The sequence below is a fragment of the Musca domestica genome, unplaced genomic scaffold (assembly GCF_030504385.1).
Source record: "Musca domestica strain aabys unplaced genomic scaffold, Musca_domestica.polishedcontigs.V.1.1 11, whole genome shotgun sequence".
Classification (NCBI taxonomy): domain Eukaryota; kingdom Metazoa; phylum Arthropoda; class Insecta; order Diptera; family Muscidae; genus Musca; species Musca domestica.
The window spans coordinates 8978070-8998607 of NW_026712133.1; the positions used below are offsets into that span (position 1 = coordinate 8978070).

General features: G+C 34.3%; 2 protein-coding genes across 8 annotated transcripts in view; one reads left to right on the forward strand and one right to left on the reverse strand.

Annotated features, from left to right (window-relative positions):
* LOC101894759 (homeobox protein 5) overlaps nucleotides 1-20538 on the reverse strand; it is a 99513-nt gene that overhangs the window by 16354 nt on the left and 62621 nt on the right. For all 7 annotated transcript variants that reach the window (XM_020037227.2, XM_020037226.2, XM_059130886.1 and 4 more), the window contains 3 exons: nucleotides 11982-12263; nucleotides 11527-11908; nucleotides 10821-11441 (listed from right to left, as the gene is read on the reverse strand). In XM_020037227.2, coding sequence (XP_019892786.2) covers nucleotides 10821-11441; nucleotides 11527-11908; nucleotides 11982-12263 — 1285 coding nt within the window. The remainder of the gene's footprint in view (nucleotides 1-10820; nucleotides 11442-11526; nucleotides 11909-11981; nucleotides 12264-20538) is intronic.
* LOC109614260 (uncharacterized) lies at nucleotides 2385-4864 on the forward strand. The gene is made up of 2 exons (XM_020039667.2): nucleotides 2385-2763; nucleotides 2822-4864. The coding sequence occupies exons 1-2, from the start codon at nucleotides 2756-2758 to the stop codon at nucleotides 3828-3830; spliced, it is 1017 nt and encodes a 338-aa protein (XP_019895226.2). The 5' UTR covers nucleotides 2385-2755; the 3' UTR covers nucleotides 3831-4864.

The window sequence follows — 20538 nt, forward strand, 5'->3', positions numbered from 1 at the left end:
CGACGACAGCCGTAGATGTGTTGTTGCTCCAGTTTTAATTAAGCAACCCTGAGATCGGTGGCCGATCAACGACGCATCTAATATCGGTGTTCGTAGCGTAATGTCAATGACAATATGCCGATCAACGACGCATCTAATATCGGTGTTCGTAGCGTAATGTCAATGACAATGCAAGTCCAAATAGCCGTGGCAGAAGCTGCACCATGTGTGCTGTTGTAAGTGCAAGAATGAGAGACCTTAGATGACCATGTGTGTGGATGTATGTACATAAGTTCTGTTCCACACTGTGCAATGTGCATCTAGTACTTATGTCATGTTTGTCATTTGTTAATAGAAAAACATTCCCGCTATCACAATACTAATAAAACTTGTAGGCAAATTTATGGGAATGTAAATAATTTTGAAGTTTTCTTTTACTATGGTGTATTATTATTGTATTATATATGATATTCCTCCAACTTTACAAATCCTAATATTTGGTCAGGTGAGAAAGTGGACAATAAAGGTCCACTTCATCAAGTACCTCTCACACAAAGAGTCAATATTTTGAATAATTTTATTTGTTATAAAAAGTGATGTAAGAGTCAGATTATCTTCAAACCAAAAGGAGTGGTCCGATACATTCCATCTTCGCATATGATCTAGTGTTAGTAGAAATAATGGAATGTATGTATTCAACACTAGATCATATGCGAAGATGGAATGTATCGGACCACTCCTTCTGGTACCTCCCCCACAAAAGGTCAAAATCTTGAATATTTATGAAGCTTATAAAAAGCCAAATTAACATCCGATTCCATTCAGACATGGTACATCTAAATATTTCCATCAACACATGATCTGTTATAAAGATGGTAGCGATCTAACAATTTCTTCTGGTACCTCCCCCACAAAGGGTTCAAGATTTTCAAAAACAAAACGGTCAAAGTAAGCAGAATAAGCATCCAACTCTTCGAATTTCATATACATGCATTTTTGCTAACACAAGCTAACATCTGTTCTGAAGATGATATATATATCTGTGAATCCCTTCTGGTACCTCACCCACAAAAGGTCAAAATGTTCAATATTTTTGTCTGTCATTCGTTACAACTCGATATATCTAAATATTTCTCTCAGCCAGAAACCTGAGATGAATATTGAATTTATGATTTCGCATAAAATCGGATCTAAATGTTAGATTTGCTTGTAACTTTGCCCATTGTTATATTTTTATCTGTTTTAGATGATCAAGACCTGGTACCTAACGCACATTTAAACATTTTCTAAAAATTATCACTTATCTCATATAAATTGAAGAGAGTAACCAACATATTCCAAACCTGTCACGTCGCAATATTTATATCATATTTATTTAAGTCCGATACGAACTTGACAATTTTGGGCCGTGCCTTCGGAACCTACTCCATTTGAATGATCATAACAGGAGTCAAAATATGTTTAAATAATCGAACATTTGCTAAGGGTATACATCTGTCGGCTAAACTGACTGATTCTTTTTTACTTGTTTATATTACTCTTTGTATATGCCTTCCATATGTAGTTCCCGAGGATACATATCGTCTTGTTATCCTGGAATTGAGGAACTTTCTGTTCAATTCTACCATTGCTAAAACTTCACTAAACTAGTAGGCATAACTTTGCGACTACGCTCTCTTTTATTAAGTTCTATTTGGTGCATCAATGGCGACATCATGGGTTCCTAAATATCATGAACAGCTCAGTTCATAGCAATGGACATTTACGTAATATTAAGAGTAGACTTTTAAACATTTTCGGAAAATCTAACACTGGCGTAAAATTTTCAAAATATTATATGGCAAGAAATAGATATAATTCGGAGAACAGCAAATGTTATTTTCAGAATTTAGTCCAAATACGGCAAAAATTATAACACAATCTTAAGAACTTCTTCAAATTTGTAAACTCCAAAAAATATAATTGTTTTTTTCGTGGTGTACCACAGGGGTCAATTAGGGTCCTTTACTTTTTGTGTTGTATCTCAATGATCTTGCGAATCACATTCGAATCTCTAAAATACTAATGTATGCAGATCGTTTGAAGCTTTACTTGCATACAAATTCCCATGGTGATGCGATTGTCTAACAGTACGATTTACATTCCCTTGTGAACTGGTGCAGTGCAAATTGTATGTCTTTTGTAATTGTAATGTGGTAATTGTTTAGATCCCACTCAATGCACTCTAACTACTTTATATCTTGGCGTTATCTCAGATCCTTAACTACTTTTTCATTTACACATTGACTCGTGTTTTATTAAAGCCAAGTATTCGTTAACATTAATAAAACGCTGGTCTCACAAGTTTGAGGATCCTTATCAGGGATGGAAAATTCAGTACAATTTCAGTACCATTTCACTACAAAAAGTACCTAAGTACTCCCGCGGGAAATTCAGTACCATTTCACTTAAGGTGTCTCCATTATAATGCAATTAGTGTAAATCGACGTTTAAAGAAGATCGCGTTGCTTCATCCACTAATTTTCAGTATTTCATACACATTCTTACGACACCATTGGCACTAACTTCGTTTATCATTGCAAATGTATGAATATCAGTGATATCGATAAAGGTATCGATATATGATATTGTGTAAATCTAAATTTTGTCATCTTTAGCTAAAACTATGACAATCATATGTTTTGGATAAGGCAAACACGGAATTTTTCAAAAAGTGGAAACAATCATTTAAAGAGTCAATATATTTTAGGTCTAATACCGTTCAAAAGAAACAGTTATGGATGGGTAAGAGTTTAAAATAATATTTTTTGTCAACATGTCTAAAGATTCACTTACTTCTTAGGGCTAAAAAGAAATATGCTGCAGGCTTTCGCGAAGAATGGAATGAAAAATTTCCATGGCTTAAGCAAATAAAAGGCGGTAAGAAGTGTACGGTATGTGACATACCTATTGCTGGGGGTTTGAGCCACATTGAGCGCCATGCATCCCGTGAATATCATATAAAAAACTTTAAAGTTGCCCAAAGCACACCAAAACTGGATGCATTTGTGGAGAATACCACAAAACATTGCCCTTCAACAGAAGCAGCAAAATTGGAGATCATGGTATGTTTATTTGTGGCCGAACATAACTTGCCATTCACCATCTTAGACCACTTAAACCAAATTATAAAAAATGGCATACCGGATTCCCAAATTACCAGAAAATTTCTTATAAATAGACACAAGGGCCAACAAGTAATTAATAGTGTTACAGGACCAAAAAATACTAAAGCTATAAGCAAATTTTGCAATGCAAATTATTACTCAATTGTTATCGACGAGAGCACTGACTGTACTGTGTCAAAACATTTGGCGATTATTGTAAGAACTTTTGATGGAAAGTGTGAAGATAGATTCCTATCACTAGAACATATTGTGGAGGCAACCGGCAAAGGCATTACTGACAAAATAATTGAAGTTTTAAATGAATGCAACATACCACTGGAGAAAATGATTGGGTTTACGGCTGATAATTGCTCAGTGATGATGGGGAAATTTAAAGGTGTGCAAGCAATATTAAAATTGTCAGTTCCAAATCTTTTTGTAACTGGATGCGTTTGTCATATATTGAATTTGGCGTCATGTGCGGCTTTTTGTGCGCTACCTAACAAGGTAGACAGATTGATGAAAGAAATTAACTTTTATTTTTGCAACAGTCCTAGTCGCCGCGATGACTTTGCAACGTTTCAAGAACACTTTGGAACTGACATGCATGTTATTCTGGGATACGCTGCAACACGATGGCTTTCGAGGAAAGAGGTAGTAGACCGCATTTTAGAACAGAGAGGTTCCCATCACATACTATTTTAACCTCAAAAACTCTGAAAATGAATATCAAACAGAAAAGTTGGAATTCATTAGCGATGAACTAACTAATCCCATAATGAAAATGTTCTACTTATTTTTGTCTTATGTTTTAAAATTAATTAATAATATTAATCTTGAAATGCAATCAGAAGAAGCAAGAATTCATATTTTACTTCCAAGAATAAAATTTTTATATATGCAAATTGCTAGAAATTTTATTCTGAAAGATGGACTTAGTGACGATATTTTAGAAATCGATATTAATGAAAATCATATTCCTTTGCATAATATTTTTTGTGGAACTGATGTTGAAATATTTATACAAAGTAAACATGTTGAAAACACAACAATAATGGAATTCAAGAAATATGTAAAACAGTTTTATATAAAATTTTGCAACACTTTGAAAAAGAAAATAGATTTCAATAACGATAGTTTGTATATGATGTTTAATAGTTTTTCACCTGAAAATATAATAGATCGAAAGACAAACAGTATACTTCCACTTTCAATGAAATTGTTTCCCAATGAAGAACAAAATTTTGAAAACATTAATTCCCAATTTAGAGCTTTATCTTATTATCCTGAACTTAAAAAATTTAAAGATGGTAACATTAGTGATTTTTGGCTTAATGTTAGTGTTATTAAAAACGAATTGGGGGAATTGATGTTCCCAGATATATCAAGAATTGCCTTTAGTATATTATCAATTCCCCATTCTTCAGCGAATGTTGAACGAATATTTTCAATTCATGCCACTAAGACTAAAGAAAGAAATCGTCTACAGCTACGGACGAAAGATCTTCCTAAATCGAATAATTCTTGCTGTTTTGATTACAAAATTCCAGACAATTTCCTTAAGAAATAAGGAATTAATCATAAAAATAACTTTACAAACTTCAGAATGTTATATAAGAAAAAATGATCTCATATTTTATATTCCTGGAAGCTATATACATATGTACCTAAATACATAGGTGAATGAATTTGTTATGTTTGTTTTGTTTACTGAATAAAACGTTTTTTTGTAACTCTAAAAAAAATATATATAAAAAAAGTACCATTTTATTTAAAAAAGTACCATTTTAGTACCTTTTGAAATTTTTGATTTTCCATCCCTGATCCTTATCACCAAAACATTCTATGTTAGCTTAGTTCGCCCAGTGAAGTCCTTTTTATACCATAAAGGTAAGGTCACATTGAGCAAATATTTGACGAAAAATGTCAAATATTTCTTTGTCACAATCTGACCACCAAATATTATTTGACGGTAAAAACAGCTGATTTTGGGAAAACAAAATTATTTGCCAGAAAACAAAAATTTGACCAGTGTGTCCATAATGTGAACACCTATGATCAATTATTTTCCTCTTTTTTGGTCAAACATTTATTTGACGGTGCAAATATTTTGTAAGGTCAAACAAGGAAAAATATCAGTTTAAAACATTGGGCAGCATTTTGCTTTAAGAACAGGAGCATTTGTAACATGATGTTTAATGAATAGAAAAGCAAACGAATACAATAGGTGGTATTGTTTATTTGATATTTTTGAATTAACTGAATTTGAATGTTTAGTAAAAATTTAATATATGGTCTGTTCCAGAACTGCAAGATGTAAAAGTTTTTACTACGATTACCGATTTTCCCTTTATTATATCGAAGAAAATTGACAAACTAGTAGATTCTTGCAGGTTCAGGAATAGGATATAGGTAGATGCATCAACGCTTGAAACATTGATATGTCAAACATTTTGAAATGTTTTGACAAAAATAAGAAGATTTTTCTATGTTTTCTTTTACGCAATGATATGTATTTTTCAACAATTTTTACAAATTTCAATAATATTTCATTTATTATTGTTTTTTCAGTTCATTGTTCCAGCAGCTATGTCGATGCGACTACCAGTATTCTTCTACCGTAATACAAACATACAAAAATGCAAAAAAATGTTCTGACAAGGAATTTATTCCACAACAGCTGGTCATTTGCTTCCCTTCTCCAAATAAGTTATACCCGAAACTCCATTTTCTTTATGTCTCTCTTTCACTCTCTCTCTGTCTATTTCTCTCGGCCAAATAAATTTATGTTTCCTCACAGTTTGATCAAACAATTTATTGGGAAAATATATTTTACGAATGTGAACATGTGTCAAACATGTTTCCCCATAGCACTATTTGACGCTATTTGGTGACTGTTTGAACAAACAAAATCTGTCAAATATTTGACTGTAATGTGAACATCGAATCAACTCTGTATGAATTTCACATTTGTTCAGTCAAATATGGGAAAACAAATTTCGATCAAATATTTGCCCAGTGTGACCGTACCTTAAGCCATATGGCTATAGGGGGTATATATCATTTGATACAGCCAAAACGTGCCTCATCAAAATTACGGCTTCAGTCTTAAAATTTCACACATTACTATATTCTTATTATGACAAGATAGATGGAATATATCGATCCACTCCTCGGATACCTACTCCACCATCAGCATCAATATTTTTGAATAATTGTACCTCTTATAGCATGCGAAACAAGTCGGCGATTCTTTTCAAGCTTGATTTATCTCCCAACCTGTGATCTAATGTAAATATGGAATTTATCGGGCCAGTCCTTCTGGTACCTCCTAATCTCATGTACCTATTATTAAAAGGTTATCAATTTTTTTCGATTTTCTTTAAGTTTTTCACATACCAATATTATTATCTTCTAGAAATTTTCACATATTTTATATAAGGTAAAAATTAGTTCAAGTTCGAAGATGGGTAATATCGGAACCCTTCCTTCCCTTCCGTCACAGAAAGGGAATGTAGTATCCAATATCGTTTAAACATGGTACGTCATAATTCTAACAGGCCTTGTTTACGTTGAGAATACTGGACGGACGATTTCGTCAAAAACTACATCCTCCAATCATAATGAGCACCAACCAAAAGTTTCACGAAAAACGGTCTTTAAACAGTTTTGGCTTCTTCGGTTTGTATCACTTGAGCGCACAATTTTTGAGCATTGCGTTACCCCAAACCTTATAGTGTGGAGAATAAACATATAGTGTATGTCATTGAGAACGTGCAACCGCAAACAATTCCCCTCTGATTCACAAAGACCTCTTAAAGATCTGGTCATTTAAAATGGCAATTTTGAAATGTTGCTAATTTCTGTCGTTCCATCTTACACTTTGAGGTGGTTACATGCATGGGAACCACTTGCATACCTACACACACACAGACAGATAAATTATTGTCATCGTGTTGGTGTTGATGCCTTATGTTGTCAAGAAAAGTCAAAGTTTTGTTCACCTTTTCTCACTGTTCCAAGTGACATTGTGCGAATTTGTGCATGCGGAACCACATCATGAAATTGGAGCAACTTTGCAAAGGTGTGACATTGGCCGGCGTATAGATAGCATTGCATTGGATGGAAAAGAGACAGGGGGGTCTACCAGTTAGAAATAATGTGTGAATATGTGAATGTGTGTGTGCGTGCAGATAGATGGGTGTGCAATGGTTTTGCTCACACTGCCCGCAGAAAAAACTAAAGGCCATTGCTTGTCACTGTGACTGGCTGTGGTGTGCTGCGCTTCAAATGCCATTGTAACCATAAATTTAATACGTCTATCCATAAGCCGAGTACGAGTACACCTAGGCCGACAGAGTGGCAGACCGGCAGACACACAGGTAGGCATGCGATATACTTATGTTTACGTTTGTCCATGCAGTTGATAAAGTCTAATGGTTTTAAATAAGTATCGCAGATTGTGAGCTGATTTTCTGGTTTCAGTGTTATTTGTGAAACCAGACGACGGTGTGCGATTGCATTCGAGTGCCTCGGTCTTGGTCAGCTTGTCGGCCTATCTGCTAACAATGTAAGAAATACATGTGGGTAAAGGCTTCATCCCAGAGGTTATTTACTCAAGCATGGCATGATGCATCTAAAGGCCAACGAGCTATCATGGACTCCCAGGCATAACTTGTACTTGCATTCGAATAGATCAGATATGTGAATACCGGCTGGTGATGCAGTCCACAAAGTCAAACTTCCAACAGTCCATCGTCTAACTAAGCTTTCGGCACATATGTATATATGTTACACCTTTATTGCGGCGTTTTGAATACACAACAAAGTCAACAATAGTCTGTAAAAACAATTGCTTAGATTGGGGTCAAATTTTGGGTTTATTTTCTTTTTTAGGAGGACACAAATCAAATATGACTGAATCGACTATATATGATAATAAAATACAACTTCGGCTATACCATGAAAGTTGCTTTATGATGCATCTTAGAGACATAACAAACTCCATGGAACATTAGATTCTTTAGTGTAGATGATTCCGGAACTTGTGGACGGAATTACACATGCCCATGTTATGGAATTTGTAAGCTATCAACAGCCAAAATTTCTGGGATGACAAGATGTGACTGGGGTGTGTTATTTGTCGTCAGAAAAACGGTTAGGAATAATTCTGTGTGTGTTTTACTAGAGAGGGGCCACGGTGATTTTAAATCACCAAAAATTATTATCCCTAATTAATTGTTTAAGATAATTCTGAGATAAGTATCGATGAACAGTCCCAATAATTTGGAGCTTTTATAGGAGCTATATGTATATCTGATATATATTTTTTATATTCCCATGATGGTAGTTCTTGAACATTTTTGAAAGTTCATATCGAGACTACGACAATCCCTTTCATTGTATACTGATCCGGTAGAGCTGACATACAATCCTTAATCTATTAATACATTATTTTAAAAGGAAGTATCGATATATAACACTGTTCAACACAAAAAAAAAAATAATTACAGGAAAACAAGAATTAAATAGATTATGAAGGTAGAGCTAAAAATAGAAGACAAGTATATCGGCGTTTTTAATGCGAAACAGAGGGGGAATATTTCCTCTTCTCATATTTTTTTTAAATGTTGGGTATAAGATTCCACGGAATCCTTACCTTTTACGTTTATAGTGTCTCCCGCAATTTTACTGATACGAGGAGTATTTTGAACAAATCAAGCGAGTTGCCAAAATTCTCATACAAATCGTAATTTTAGAATAATGACGTCATAGACATAAATATTATTCACCATTTTATTTCAAGAAATCAATGTTGCAAAAAAAAAAACAGTTGAAAAAGTAGTAAATTCGGCCGGACCGAACTTTGAATATTCTCCACCATTTGGAAAGAATACGAAAATTTGAAAAAATTCCGGCGAATAAAGTAGCTAAATTACCAAAGTACATAATTTAGGGAGGTGCCGTTATATGGGGGCTATACGAAGACGGGGACCTATATGAACAATTTTCTGTCATAGGAATTTCGAATATCAAATTTGAAACAATTCCAGTAAAAAGTGTGATACAAGTCATCAAAGTGCCGAATATCTGAAGGTACTATACCAAAACGTATACATATGCAAGGACATTGTTATATCGACATAGAATTTTATGCTGATCAAGAATATATACTTCCTGGCATCTAAAATGTATTATTCGAGGTATCACAAACGGAATGAAAAACTTAATATACCCTCCATACTATGGTGGAAGGTATACAAATGCGAAAATATTTCCTAATTTTTTTTTACTAATTTTCCCCAGGGCTTTTTCGAATTGAAAGTCATGAAAGTCACATAAAATTTCGTTTTAAGCCTAAAGTTTCAAAAGAGAAACAATCTTCAACAATTTCACTAAAAATACACCCCCCTGATTTTAGTTATTACGGGGGTCTTGGTCGAATTTTCCAATTGATTAGAATTGGGATTATGGCTTCTTCGGGGAATAGAAAACATTTAGATCTACCATATTACAATGAGCTTTCGTGGACATATATACCTGTTATACCTTCCACTCTTTTGCATTGTGTATGGAGAATACAACGTTATTAAAAAAGCGGTAGTATTGATAGTCATCAATATTCTGAAATAGTAATATTGAAATAATCTGATAGAGACAATGTAATAGTAAAAAGTGTCAATCTTCTGGCCTTATTAAATTTCGCTTTTTAGAAGATGAAAACGACCAAAGGTGTGTTGGACACCATTGAAACGCCAAGAGGGCATCATTTATATAAGAGCCCGTGATACCGCCCCTGTTTACGCATTGCTGCTGATGCGCGAATTTCCTCTGACGTGGTCCCTTTTTACTTTCTTATCTCTGAAAGTGATGAGAATAAGCCAAAAATATTTTAGTGTAGCGATATATAATATTTAAAAGTAGCGATGTTCAAATTGGGGCCAAATCAAAGATCCCGCTCTCCTTATAAAATACCCTTAAGTGGCTCGAAATTTATTTTTTGTGTGAGCCGAAGATTAAAAAGCAAAATAAAAGAGTAGTCACAGTTTTATGAGATCACAGAATCTCAACGGGGTACGAACCAGCAAAACACAGTTAGGACATTTGTAACATCGATATACTCTTCAAAAAAAAAAAATAAATAAATAAATAAAAATACAAATTGGACATTGTTTCTATTCAAAGCCAGGTAAAATGTGGCCAGGTGTTGTCCTCATATTCCATATATACAGATGAAATAACTACCTTATTCATTACCAAATAATGACTATGAGTTAGTCTATGAAAACCAGAGTTGTGAGTTAGCTAGTCAGAGTCAGTTAAAATAAAGATATATAAATAATATATTATTATTAATATGGCCCATTAAACATTTGCTGGCTGTATATATCAAATAACTCTTTACAAGACAATGTAACTACCTTCTAATCACCAATAAATTGAAAATAAAAGGTTATTGCTTAAAATTAATAAAGCAAAAGATCGCAGCAGAATGCCAGTACTGTTACAAAAATTTGGAGTCATTTAACTTATTTATTTTGCTACTTTTAGACGCCCTGATATATCTTCTTATTTTGTACTACATATCCTTATGCATACCCCTTAGGGTTGCTTACTGCTGGTATTGTCCCCAAAAATTCAATATATACCCAAAGTTAACTAATGACATATTTCGCTCCAGATTAGTTCACTCACCTTGACATATTCGGCACAAATGTCTATGCTTCCAACGAATGCACAAACATCGTCCACCGTCCACGAATTGACTTCTTCGCTGTGTGCCTGACACCGACGTGTACTCATGACACCCAGGCCACTCGAGGTAGCCGTTGTCCATTCTATTGCGTTTGGACTCGTGGGGCGATCATTGAGGGGCGGGGGAGATGGCGATGTGGTAGGGGTTGACGTTGAGCTACGACGCTTTATGGTTGCATCTAAGAGACCTTCGGAACTACTTTGGCTTGATGTATTGGACTCGATTTTAAAACGTTTAGACGCTGGCGGCTGCGAACTGAGGTCCAGTGGTGAGGCGTTCCTCTTGTCCCCAGCGTTTTTGCCGAGGACATTGTTGGCCGCACCAGATGTTGTGTTGGGTAAATGTGTTGAACGTGGACTAGATTGGCTTGAGACCTGTTGCTGTTGCTGTTTCTGCGCTTGAGCTGAATAGAGTAGAGCGGGCGTAATGAATTGGCCGGCCTGCTGCAGGGCCATATTTAAACTGGGACTGGGTGAGGGCGAAGCACTTGAAGAGCTTCGCTTTAAAGTCTGGTTCATTTGTAAAATGTTGTGCATTTCGTTTTCTTTGGCTGCTCGTGCCTGAAATTAGGATATGGATGCAAAATTTTGGACATGTCCAAGTTCAATATGTATGTGTGGGGATGCGCGCAAACTCCCTACTTACCAAAGTTATCAACGCCTGAGTACTGCTCATATCAATGAGCGGCGGCAAAATGCCTTGTGCAAAGGGCAAACTTGAGAGGAAAGATGTCATGAAAGGAGAAACATTGCCAGCGCTGGCGCTATTGGCGGCAGCAGCTGATGCCACCGCAGCTGCCATTTGAGTCTGTTGCGCATGGCTGAGCGAAGTGTCGCCCGGCGATATTGCACCCGACGAAATGGGTTGTGGTGGAGGCAGCGTGGGTGTGGTCGTTATTGAAATTTCCTTACTAATCGACGTTGACGGTGGGGGGTAGGGAACTTTCGACGAGACGGACGTTGTCTTTTTGGTTGCATTGTTTGTAGTTGTTGTATCGAAAAACGTTTGACGTCTTGAATTGCTAGAACTACAGTAAAATAAAATGAAAAGAAAAATAAAATACATATTGGACCAACACCACTTCTTTAGGAGGGACTTACTCTGTGGGATTCGTATTATTGTACTTTGCCGCTAGGCATCTCATAAAATCCGAATAGTTTCGGGTTGAAAAATCGCTGGGCAGAGAAGAAGCTGAACTGCTTATCACAACATTGGGGAAACTGATGTTGCTCTGGCGTCCAGACGACGATGCTGCTTGCTGGATGCTATTTAACAGGTTGCTGGAGAGATTATGCATGGGCACCACAGTTTCGGATGGGCTACTGTGTACCGAATGTTGCGGTGATGGACCACGAAACGACGAGGGTGTTGTACTTCGTGATCTGAAAGAAAATATTAAAGTTAATTAAATGAGTTTTTTTTTTTTTTTGTTTTTACCTAAAGTAAATAAATAAACACCTCACACTTTCTCTCGGGATTTCTATATTGAGTGTAAAATTTGGCTAGAAAATATTTATCAACTCGATTTTCATTTTTGGTTAGTATCTGAAAAAAAAATGCATCTAGTTTCCTAGTTTTCTAGAGAACTGAAAAAGGTGTATTAGTGTAACACCAATATTTACGAACATAGCACTGTGCGACAAATTTCTTTTTTTTAGTAGAGCTAAAAAAGAAGACACGTGTATCGGGGTGGGGTGAGATCCCCAAAAAACGGAGATTAATTCAGGGAAGCACTAATAATCGCTTTAAAATTTTGCTCAGTTGCCACGTTTCGACATGGCCCCCATAGAGCGTTACTTCCTGATTTTCGGTATTTTGATTGTTTTGACCACAATTTTAAACCAAACCATGTGTAACTTGACATTTAGAGTTCGTAGTAGATATAACCTCTCCTTGCTAAAAAAATTAAGATTGCTCCACTATTTGGCATAGACCCCATATTACTGTACCTCCTAATTTTTGATATTTGAATGTTTCGAACAGAATTTTAAGCCAATTCATAAGTAACTTGGCATTTTAAGTTTAGAACTGACAGAATCTTTCCCTCTTTATTCCTCCTTTTTTGACCATATATAACGGCACTTCCAAATTTTAGGTATTTTGAGAATCTTTCTCTGCAAAATTTTTGAAGGCAATTCCACTTTTATATTGACCCTATATAATGGTACTTCCTATTTTGAGGGTTTCACTCAGAGTTTGTTTAAAAACTTAGCATTTTTCAGTGGATAAAAACTAAAAAAAATTTTCAATATAACATCACACATAACATAGGTCTCTGTATGGCCCAATGGGTTTAGATCCTCCAAATCGGAGATGAATTCAAAAGAAGCATTCCTGTTTTTTTAATTTTCATATCAGCAAAAAATAACAAAATTAAGTTAAGCCCGAAAAAATAATTCATCCTTTGAAAAACGTAAATCAAGGTACGTTCACCGCGAAATCAGTTGACTATTTTCACCATTTTTTAAGTTAAACAAAAAACGGCAAAAAACGGAGCGAGTTTTTTTGTTGATTATGAAATATGACATTCCATACTAAAATACAAAATTGAAATTTTAAGACATTCTCGATACATTTTTATTCTAAAAAAATTATAACTACCTGTATTCGATGTTTAAATTTTAAAATGATCACTTTTGAGTAAAAAAAGACTAAATTATTGCAGTTCAAAAAACCAAAGACAATTTATTTCCAACTTCTTGCGAAAAATTGAAATATTTTTCAATTTTGCCACTGTGTAATTAGAAAACTAAACAACGTATGACTTTGATATGTTCTGTACTGAAGTAGAATTTAGTGTTCTATAATAGTTTAAACACATTTATTCCAAAAATGAATTTCATTTTTCAATTAATCTCCGTGTTTTGTGATTTCACCCCTATGTGCGGCGTTTTGAAAATTTATATTGCAAAGTAACCGAAATAACCCTCTTCCACACTTTTGGCAATTTTCGTATTAATATTTCTCGAAGTCCGTGCATTTTAGGTATATAGGGTCCTGGGCAATATTGCAGATAAAAATACGAGGAATATTTTGGTTGAACATTCTTGCATCAATGTTCCGAAAAAAAGCCGAAAGTATTTCTTAATAATTATTTTTTTTTTTCAATTTGACGAAAGTTTCATAAAATCTCATCGTAGGTGTAAGGTGTCCAAAGAAAAAATATTCTACAATTACAAAATTTCACTATAAATCGTAGAATACAATATATATTTATATATAATAGTTTTTATGAAAAATACATTCAAAACGTATGTACTAATATTGAAAATTATGTTAAAATCTCTTTTTATATTATTTTTAGGAGAACGTGAATTTAAAAATTATTTTAGTTCAAATTTCAGTGTCAGTCTTAGAACAATAGAAATTTTGTATGCTTAGTATGTACCTTAAAAAATGACATCAATTTCTGGTATATTTTTTAATAAATTCAATGCACAATTGCCAGTCTGGGTTGAGGAAAATGTCCAGTGGAGTCATTTTTATATCAAACCTCCAAACGAGTTTTGGGTTCTTTGACCAAATGTTGTTAATGCTCTTTTATAGTTTTGACCATATATTATTCTACACTAGAGGGCTGCAATGAGTATGATTGAGTAGGCTTGATCACACACAGCAGAAATACAATCAAACTCAATCAGTCGGTCAGATTTAACATGTTTATTCGAGTTGCTCAAGCCAAACGAAAAAGTTGTGATCAAACATGTATTGATCGAAGTGTTGTGTTCGCAATCAAACAGCTCCCATGAGTTATTTGTTTACGAAATTATGTTGAATTGTTCATAACGGGTCGATCATCCATGAGGAGTCTTGTCGGTTTGATTCAACCCAGTTAAGTGAGTGATTTGATTTGATTAAAACACAAATGTTCGAAACTGAGCGAAATCATGATTGTAATTTTACAAAGGATTTCATAACTAAAAGTTGTCCCCCTAAAAAAAATTGGTGCAAATTATAATTAATAAACAAACAATTTTTTCATTTTATTTGGGTTTTGGTATGTTAGACTTCAGTGACTTATTTCTAAAAAACAATATTAATATTTTTAATACCGAAACGCATCATTGGTATTTAGTAAACAAAAAATGTTTAAATATTTTTTTGAATGGTTGAATGAACAATGACGCTGAGCGAACTCGATTCAAAGAAAACAATCACGGTTGTGATTGCTCATTTACATTCATGTGTTCGATCAACTCCTGTTGCTGAACACATCAAACCGTCTCGAACACTCATATTGGATTGTGAGCAGTGTTGCCGTTTGAAATTTTTATTTCAGCCCAAATTTTTTCTAAAAACCGCCCAAAATCGACCATATCCGCCCAAACTGTAAAAAGTTGAATAATTTATATGTAGTTTGTATTCAAGTAAATTTTATAGAAAATTTTACACTATACAAAAAAAGGTACTCAAGTTTTTTACATTCAATGTATTAAATACTTTAGCGAAAATAAACATTTTATGTTATTTTACTTCAAGTTTTTTTTATATGTATTATATATATATTTGAAAAAGTAACATAATACAAGAATTCAATGTATTAAATACATTAAAGTCATTATTATTATTCAGGTTTTTATACCCTACAACACTATGTGTTGGGGGTATTATAACTTTGATTGGGCCAAAAATTATATAACACCACGAAATATTGGTTTCCCACATAGGAAAGTATATATGGATCTTCCTATCTCGCCGAGCTGAGTCGATCTAGCTATGTATGTCCGTCCGTCCGTCTGTCCATGTTAATTTGTAATCACCCTACAGGTCGCAATTATGGCCCGATCTTCACGAAATTTAGAATATAACTGGGGTTAAGGTCAGAATATAACCCTATTTCTTTTGGAGATGATCGCATAATATTTAGGGGTTGAAATGGACCAAAAACTGAAAAATTTCCTGATTTTGCAGTTGCTCTACAGGTCACAATTATAGACCAATCGAAGCGAAATTTAGCATGGTGCTAGAGCTTTGGACTGGGTAGAAGCCTTCCACTTTTGATGGCCATCAGGTAATATTTAGTGGTTTAGTAGACCATAGCATTTGCGATAAATAAAAGTCAATTTTTCCATTAATCCGCAAATATTTTTACTGCCGGCGAAATCACAAATAGACGAACAGGTCAATTCTGACCGTTACGTAGATGCTGATAGTAAAAATATCGGATATATAGAGAAATATATACAATGTATATATACAGAGGAAGGGGATATCAGCAAGTATGCTTATATCTTCAGAATGGCTGGAGCGATTTTGACAAATTTTGTCAATTTAGAAAAGTATAAATACTAAAAAATCGCATAAAAAGATACCAATTATGATGTTCATATAGATTTTGTAGTATTTTGTAGTATTTGTGACAAATTGACTTCAAATATTGAAGTATTTGTTTTGTAATATTTTATCACTTTACAACACAGGTAAGGGTTATTATTTATATACAGATTGCAATTATCGTTCGATCCTCACGAAATTTTTCACAAAGGTAGGGTTAGGCTCAGAAGGGCTTAGCCTATTGTTTTCAAAGATGTCCGCAATATATTTAGGGGTTGAAATGGACCAGCAACTCAAAATGTTCCTGATTTTGCAGCCGTTATAAAGGTCCCAAATATAAACCTAAGGACACGAAATCTCGCATGAAGTTAGAGTTTAGGACAGCGGGTAGAATGGACAACTACTTTTGTGTAAAAAATACCAACATTACTGGCATTTTGGATGACCATTGGAATATATTTAGCCGTAAAATGGACCACAAAAACTAACAGCACGAAGGAGTTTAGGACAGCGGGTAGAATGGACCACTACTTTTGTGTAAAAAATACCAACATTACTGGCATTTTGGATGACCATTGGAATATATTTAGCCGTAAAATGGACCACAAAAACTAACAGCACGAAGGAGTGCATAAATATTGAGAAAATGTCCCTGGTCAAAATGCTAAGGGTAATATCTGGACAGTGCTCCGTGACATAACTTCAAAATCGAAATCTTCCAAAATGGATTTGGACATGAGGGGGCTTCTAACATATTGTAGTGTTGTAGGGTATCAGTGGGACCCGCACTGCTATAGCCTAATGTATTATATATATTACTAAAAAACTTAACAAAAATCCATAAAATAAATAACGATTCATCTCAATAAAAAAATATAAAATTCAGTTAGTAATAAAAAAAAAATAATAAAATTACGTAAAAATAAACAATGAAAAATAAATGTGTACCCAATATGGAAAAAAATCCGCCCAAAATCCGCCCAAACCACAAAATTTATCTTTTTTCCGCCCAGATTTGGACGGAAACGCCCAAAACGGCAACACTGATTGTGAGTGAAGTAATTCAAACTGAGCGTTCGATTCGATCCGATGCGAAAACGGTCATTTCATTCAGATCAAACTAAACGACTGCATCAACAAAAATCGTGTAAGAAACCGAGTGTGGTTGAATTTTTGCATACTCGTTGCAGCCCTCTGTTCTACACCTATATATTTCGATATTTATATATATTTTAATATTTAGGATAGGGCTTTGAAATTTGATAGAGATTTTTGGATTAAACCCAGAATTATTGGTGATTGGTGTTATCAATTACAAACTTCAAATGCGATACAATTCCTCTGAAATATTGTGTATTGTGACGATCTAAGCCACATTGAATCATCCAACAAGGATTATCAGCAGACAAAACATAAAATTTCAGTTTCAAAACTCAATTCCTTCGATGGAAGGTATAGGAGCAATTATTTTCAAAAAAATCAAACTTCTTCGTTATCAAGACTTTTTATTGAATGTTAAACAACCTGTTTTTTATACCCTACACCACATAGTGGGAAGTGTCTTTGTGCATTTGTTTGTAACATGGAGGAGGAAGCGAGATAGAATAATAGTTTTGCATGTCAGTCGGTCCGTCCGGCTGTCTGTCCATGTATTCTTGTGAACAAAATGCAGGTTACATTTATTATCCAATTAAGATGAAATTTTCCAAACAATATTTGTTTTTCCCAAGGACGAGCCCTATTGAAATTGGAGAGAATCGGTTAAAATTTAGATATAGCTCCCATATATATCTTCAACCGATTTCGAGTTAATTGTACACTAAATGACCAATATCAGACCAAATGACCTAAAATTTGACACTTCCGACGGAGTTCAAATCTTGGGAAAATCGGTTCAGATATAGGTTTAGCTCCCATATATATGTTTCATCTGATTTGAGGTTTTAAGTACCTTACATTCGTAATATGCACACCACGATAATGATATTTGGTACCAGACATCTTATAGAGCTCGGAAATACCTTTTCCAAATTTTTTCGAGATCGGCTAAAATTTGGATATAGCTCCCATATGTATCACGTTTATTGTACACCAGATGGTTAATATTAGTCCAAATGGAGTAAATTTTGGCACTTCCGACCGAATTCAGTCTAGAAGCAAGTGCATCGAATAGCCATGGCTCCTATAAACATTTCATCCGATTTGCTGTTTAAGTCCCCCATATTCTTAATATGCACCCCACAAGAATGATATTTGGTACCAGATATCAGATACAGTACAGAAATACCTCTGTCAAATTGTATTAAGATCGGTTCAGATTGAGATATAGTTCCTATATATAACCGATGTCAGGTTAATTGTGCACCAAATAGCCAATACCAGTCCAAATCATATTAATTTTGGCATATTTGGGGTTTTAAGTCCCTCACATTCGTAATATGCACACCACGATAATGATATTTGATACCAGATATCTTATAGAGCTCGGAAATACCTTTGAAAATTTGTATCGAGATCGGTACCAGATATCTTATAGAGCTCGGAAATACCTTTACCAAATTTATCGAGATCGGCTAAGATTTGGATATAGCTGCCATACATATCCTTAATCCGATTTCAGATTTATTGTGCAAATAATGACTAATATCAGCCCAAATGGAGTGAATTTCGGGACGTACGTTTCCATTTTGAGTAATTCGGCTCCGATATATTTTTTTTAATACAATCCTTCTCCAGGTGATATCATGCACTCTATAGCAAACTATAACTGCTTTAAAGCCAAATGTTAATAGGTGGTATGATATATTTCAAATAAATTATTTTATTATGAGAGCTCTACAAAATATGCATAGTGGTCGAGGGTATCATATAGTCGGTCCCGCCCGACTTTCCTTTGAAAGCTCTAGTCCATTTCCGAAAAGCTTCGATGTTTCAATGTTTTCATAATCATTATTTTGTTTATTGTTTGATTTTATTTCATTAGGAGTTGTGCTGGTGGTGACAACTTCAATAAATTCAAAATTTATCAAAAAACTATAAAATAATGTTGAAAAAACTGTCAGGATATTTGCAAGATACACCAACAAAAAGTTGATGTGTTACGATAGTTCATATGTAAATTCCCCATCATATACATACAATTGTGGCGTGATTCTGTAACAAACAGTCAATTTCTGTTCAAAACGATAGGTATCGCTCTATCGTTTTTTTCTGACATCCTCTCGCGTATTTGTTTGTTACAGAAACCCAAGGATGCAATGGGAGGTAAAAGCTTTCCTGTGTATGTCACTGACTTAAAAAAATTGCCACCAAATATTTTTTTTCAGTCAATAAATTTGCGAACGAATGGGATATTCTTTCCAAAACAAAAACAATACAAGAACCGGCTGTAAAACTGGATATACAAAAATTAACTGTTAGGATGAATGTTATATTGATTATATTTCAGGATACTCTGATGAATATGTTTGAGTTTTATTGGAGAAGCTATTGGAATGATATGTTCCTATTTTTTTATTTGCGTATATTAACAATCTTCTAAGAAATATATACACATACATTTGATGTGCCTCAACTTCACTTATATTCATATGTATGCAATAGTGTCAGTGTTGTTACAAGTCCACCCTTCTCCTTTCCCATCTGCCGTAAAATGATTAGTGAATTAGCGAAAAAGTCCCAAGATATTATGATTGTGATTTAAACCGGTTTGGATTGGTAGTATGATCTCAACTTGGCCGCTTTTGACCCCTATAGATCACATAAAACTGTCATTTCCATAACTAAAGAAACAAATCAACATTTTATTTGGCAGGGTGGAGCTCGTCAATAATCTCTTTTTTATCACCACAACCTTCCATTGGCAGGTTCAAAAGAATATCATCATTCATTGGAACGAACGAACAAACGAACTATCCAATTTTATGGTAGCTATTTTATGATGCCATTCTGGAGATCGATTCATTTGAAAATTTACGCGTAGGTGTTTTGTTTGTGAATTCAAAATAGTGTGTAAAATGTTATTTTTTAATTTCTTCAAAATCGTTTGATTGTCACAATTACGTATTTGGTAGGAGTGTCTTGCTATTAAATTGTGTATACATAATTGAAATATTTATTGGATAAAGTATTTGCATTTCCGAAAATATCTTCCCGTTTTCTTCTGGTCTGGTCCTCAGATACTTGAGAAGTTGAGAGAATTTTCTCTCTCGCGTACAAACATTGCAAAAAGTTGTCGAACAACAATCAGTAAAATCCAGTAAGAAAATAGGATCCAGCAAATTCCTCAAAATGAACGACCTACAATTTTAAATTGTGGAAGAAATCGAACCAACTTTGTCTATCGAAATTATGGTGTAATACAGTGTTAAATGCATATTATTA